We start from the raw sequence: 4,137 nt of genomic DNA, 5'->3' as shown, positions 1-4,137 counted from the left end.
AGGTTAGGCTTCAAGAGCTCGCTGACAACTCGGCCGAGCTAAATTCTTGATTTGTAAAGGGGGCTTTAGAAAGCCCGATAAAAGCGCCTAAATGAAGGTCAAAAAACAGTCGGAGACTAACTTCTGCTTAGTAGAAGTAGATAGTACCCTCACTTCAGTACTAAATATCCTCACTATAATGCAAAATGTGCACTATAGTGCAAAATATTCATTTAAGATTTTGGACGTACCTGTGTTCTGTTCAGAGGATGAAGTCGACCGTCCGATCTGGTGGCACTTCCTGACCGTGGTCATCCCAGACAACATGACCTATCCTGATGCCGGGTTTTTGTTTATAGACGGAGATAACAATGACCATCCGGAAAGGTACTGTTACCTCTGCTATCAAGTACTGGTGGCCTTTAAACATAGACAGGAGTAGCCATAGAAGTGGTGTGGATAGATTCAGTTCCAAGATGGCGAACCAGTTAAGCTAGGGGCACAACCCACCGTACGTGTAATTTGTCAGTACGTTTTTTTGGGTGGCCACGTCAGCCACATATTTATGAAAACGCGGGGAACTACTGGCAAGAGCAGGTAGGGAGTACGCACGTCACTCGCACGGTTACGCAAGGTGTAAGTACGTGGTCTGCACGCCACGCCTGGATGAGAGCGGTTGCGTTCATCGTTCGTTGCGCAAGTGGCAGGTGAGTTGGACGTGCTTACAACGTACGGTCTCCGTGTGGTTGCCACGTTTGCATTGCGTAGGCATTCACAGGTGAACAAGTGAAACGCGGAGTAAGCACGGAACACGCAATCACCACGTGCGCAGCACGCACGTCCTACGTGCGCCGTCCGTACAACAATTGACTGTGAAAAAACTCACGAAGCGAATGCGTTGTGCGCTCATTGGCTGTACAGGGCAGGCGCGTCGCCTGAACTGGCACGTACGGGGGGGGCGAATCCGCAGCCTGATCGCAAAGTTCTGCATTCACTTTAAAGTTCTACGGCGTGTCTGCGTGCTCCAAATCCGTCGAATTCCCTACGAGTTCGTACGGAGACGGTATTTACCACTTACGGATACCAAAAGATTGCCCACGTTTTGGCACGTAGACAGCACGTATTTTCACGTACGGCGGGTTGTGCCCCTAGCTTTATTTGAAAATAACAGCGACTTTTAGCATCATGGAGAAGATGATATGAATGATACGAATAAGAGACTTCTTTGCATATCATTTAACGTTACATTGTAATGAAAGTTAAGGCGAATTACAAGGCGAAGGTATGAGGTCGCGGAACTCATACGTTTTTAATTTGTATAGCTTTTAATATAACGTTGGTTGTTTAAGTCATACTAGTTTTCATTTACATTCGGCATTGCATAAATACGTCCTTTTTTCTCGTTCCTATTTTACACACACACAGCCTCCCATCGCATGGTGACAACTTCGTCTCTCTTGTCAACATGTTTGCAGTTGGAACGGGGAGGTAAGCAAAGTCCTTAGTGTTTCCTGACTAGTGTTTCTTGAGTGTATGTAAAATCCTTTATATTTCATGAGTAGTGTTTTCTTGGTGTATGCTAAATCGTTAGTGTTTCATGACAGTGCAGTCATTGTCATCAGTATGTACACAGATTCGTGTTAACACTACATGTACATGCTCCACAAAGTAAATACATAACAGAATTCGAATATGAGGAGTGATTATCATCTTGCCATGCGAAATATATACCTAGCTGTAGTAAAACATTCGGTGACTATCGTGAATTTTAATTCATTAGTGTTGCTGCAAACTTGAAGCAGGTCCCCAATGCTCATCTGGTGTTCAAGGTAAGTTCTTATGTATTATATCAGAACGATCTTGTACCACAGTTCATAGACTTAAAATGTGTAATTTTGTAGGGATGTTTTGTAAGGATGGCAAATAGAGACCATTAATAAATATCCTGTATTTGCGGTGCAGTCCACGCGAGCTGCAAGAGCTTAGTACGGTGTTCACAGATCGGCTTTTGCCCTGCGGAGCGCGTTCAGCTACGGCGGGAGTAAAGTGGCGGTGCGTGGGAGGGGATGTCCTTGGTACTGAAATGGGAGTCCCAATTAGTTATGTTGTGTAGTCTCTATCTTCCTTTCAGCGTCACAATTTGACATTTGACGACCTGACTTCAGGTTTATTCTTTACTGTCTTGCCATGTGCTTCGAAATACTACAATGTTGTTGGTGTGATTCAAGCTACCCTAGGTCCTACCTTGAGTATGTAACACCATACCTTGTGGGCCGTTCTGATGAACAATGCATGCACTAGATCACCTCGACACAGGGAGAAAGCGGTAGAGTTGCAGGACAATATTTTCTTAGTCACCACTGAAAAGCTATCAATACTATCAAGTTATAATCATTTTTGTCTTCTTTGCGTCATAGAAAGATTCAAGTAAAAGGCGACTGGCGGAAGACGCCCTCATCGCATACACACAAAGACGTTTCTTAGACGATCCTAACCCGGAATGGATAGTCAATATGCCGATGACAAAGGTAGTGTAAAATTGATACGGTATAACGTTAGTTGCTTTCTTGGCCTTTCTTCGACTGGATTGTGCAAATGCTCTGGTTAGAATTCATTCTGCAACAATAACCACTGAACCCGTTGAGAGATTGATAGAATGTGGACATTGCAAAGTGAAAACTATAACCTATGAGACCATATAAGTGTCATACTTGTTTCCCAGGCGTCTGTGAGAGCAATGGACGCAGTGCAAGACTTTGTTAAGAACAAGACGGGAAAGCAGCCAGAGAAGTTCATGGTGGGTGGGGCGTCAAAGGTATGTCTTCTTACAACGTTACAATTCTTACATTTATATGGATTGACTTCCTTCGATAGGGCTGAGTTTCAATTTGAAAGAAGAGCTATTTCAATGATACCAGATAAGCCTTATTATCGCTATCATTAGCATGATATCCATTCCTTTACACATACTACGATAGTCAAAGTAAAAGAAATGACTTTCTGTCCCCCTTTGAGCAACTGCTATCTTTTAGTTAAGTGTTCAATATTACCAATGGCTGTCTTCCCCACAGCGCGGTTGGACCACGTGGGCTACTGCTGCGGTAGACAAGAGGGTGTTCGCCATGACTCCTATCGTCTTTGACCTGCTGAACGTACAAAAGGTATTAAGACAAGGGGAATGTACATGTACGTTTTCGTTATCTTTTGTGATTAACAGCTCACACTTAGTATCGGACCTACACATCCCCTAGCACCTAGTAAACATGACGCATCTAAAGTAAAAAAAAATCTTTTCACAAGTTTCAACAAGGAACTCCATGCCAAATAACTACAATTTCGTATATTTCAGACGCTTCACCACTACTACAGAGTGTTAGGAGGCTGGTCCTTCGCTTTTAAAGACTACTATTTCTACAACCTCAGTGCCAGTCTGGATGAACCAAACTATGAAAAGATGCGCACCGTTATAGACATGCTTGGTACAATATACTTTACTTTTTTCATGTCTCTTCCTAACAAAGTTATGTTTTTGTTCTCCTTTGTTACCAAAAGATGACTATTTTTGTATTGGCTATATTACCTGTAAATAGCCATCCGGCAAGAATTACTATTAACTTTACAAAACCTGATAAAGAGGGCTGTTATTGAAATATAAAGACATAAGGTGTGATAACATTTCATTAAGATTATACAAGTGTTTTCTTTGAGGTGGAAACCAGATTATTGTTTACGTGTTTAGATTGTCTACTCTATTCTATGAATTGCCAAGCTTACACACTCAGCAATAATGATGAAACTATTTTCCAGAGTACACGGATCGTCTGACGATGCCTAAGTACCTTATCGGCACGGGAGGTGACGAGTTCTTCATGCCGGATGATTCCTACTTCTACTGGCACCAGTTGGAAGGAGAGAAATATAAAAGGTAATCAAACGGCAGTGTTTGGATATGATTCAGAGGAATATTTTCCTCCCATATATCCTGTACATGTATATGTGAAATATTATCTTGTACATTCTACATGAAAGTTCCGTTTCGTTTTCCTCTCAGTATAGAATGCTCTAGATAAATAACGAAGTTTATGTTCTCCTTTTTGTTATTTTAGATTGATACCCAACGCTGACCACCTTTGTGTTGGCCACGAAATCAGCATTTTG

The 4,137-nt window shown here is 42.2% G+C and overlaps 1 protein-coding gene across 1 annotated transcript in view; it reads left to right on the top strand.

Annotated features, from left to right (window-relative positions):
* Positions 1 to 4,131, top strand: part of LOC118428759 (autocrine proliferation repressor protein A-like) — a gene marked incomplete at its 3' end in the record, with an annotated part of 10,758 nt that extends 6,627 nt beyond the window's left edge. Inside the window, exons 2-10 of the mRNA XM_035838948.1 lie at positions 246 to 366; positions 1,405 to 1,467; positions 1,760 to 1,808; positions 2,397 to 2,507; positions 2,702 to 2,794; positions 3,051 to 3,140; positions 3,329 to 3,458; positions 3,787 to 3,904; positions 4,086 to 4,131. Coding sequence (XP_035694841.1) covers positions 246 to 366; positions 1,405 to 1,467; positions 1,760 to 1,808; positions 2,397 to 2,507; positions 2,702 to 2,794; positions 3,051 to 3,140; positions 3,329 to 3,458; positions 3,787 to 3,904; positions 4,086 to 4,131 — 821 coding nt within the window. The remainder of the gene's footprint in view (positions 1 to 245; positions 367 to 1,404; positions 1,468 to 1,759; positions 1,809 to 2,396; positions 2,508 to 2,701; positions 2,795 to 3,050; positions 3,141 to 3,328; positions 3,459 to 3,786; positions 3,905 to 4,085) is intronic.
* Positions 4,132 to 4,137: the final 6 nt, after the last annotated feature.

This window comes from Branchiostoma floridae, chromosome 13, assembly GCF_000003815.2.
Source record: "Branchiostoma floridae strain S238N-H82 chromosome 13, Bfl_VNyyK, whole genome shotgun sequence".
Taxonomy (NCBI): Eukaryota; Metazoa; Chordata; class Leptocardii; order Amphioxiformes; family Branchiostomatidae; genus Branchiostoma; species Branchiostoma floridae.
The sequence above is the reverse complement of the archived record's forward strand: the minus strand, read 5'-3'. Positions and strand labels throughout refer to the sequence as shown.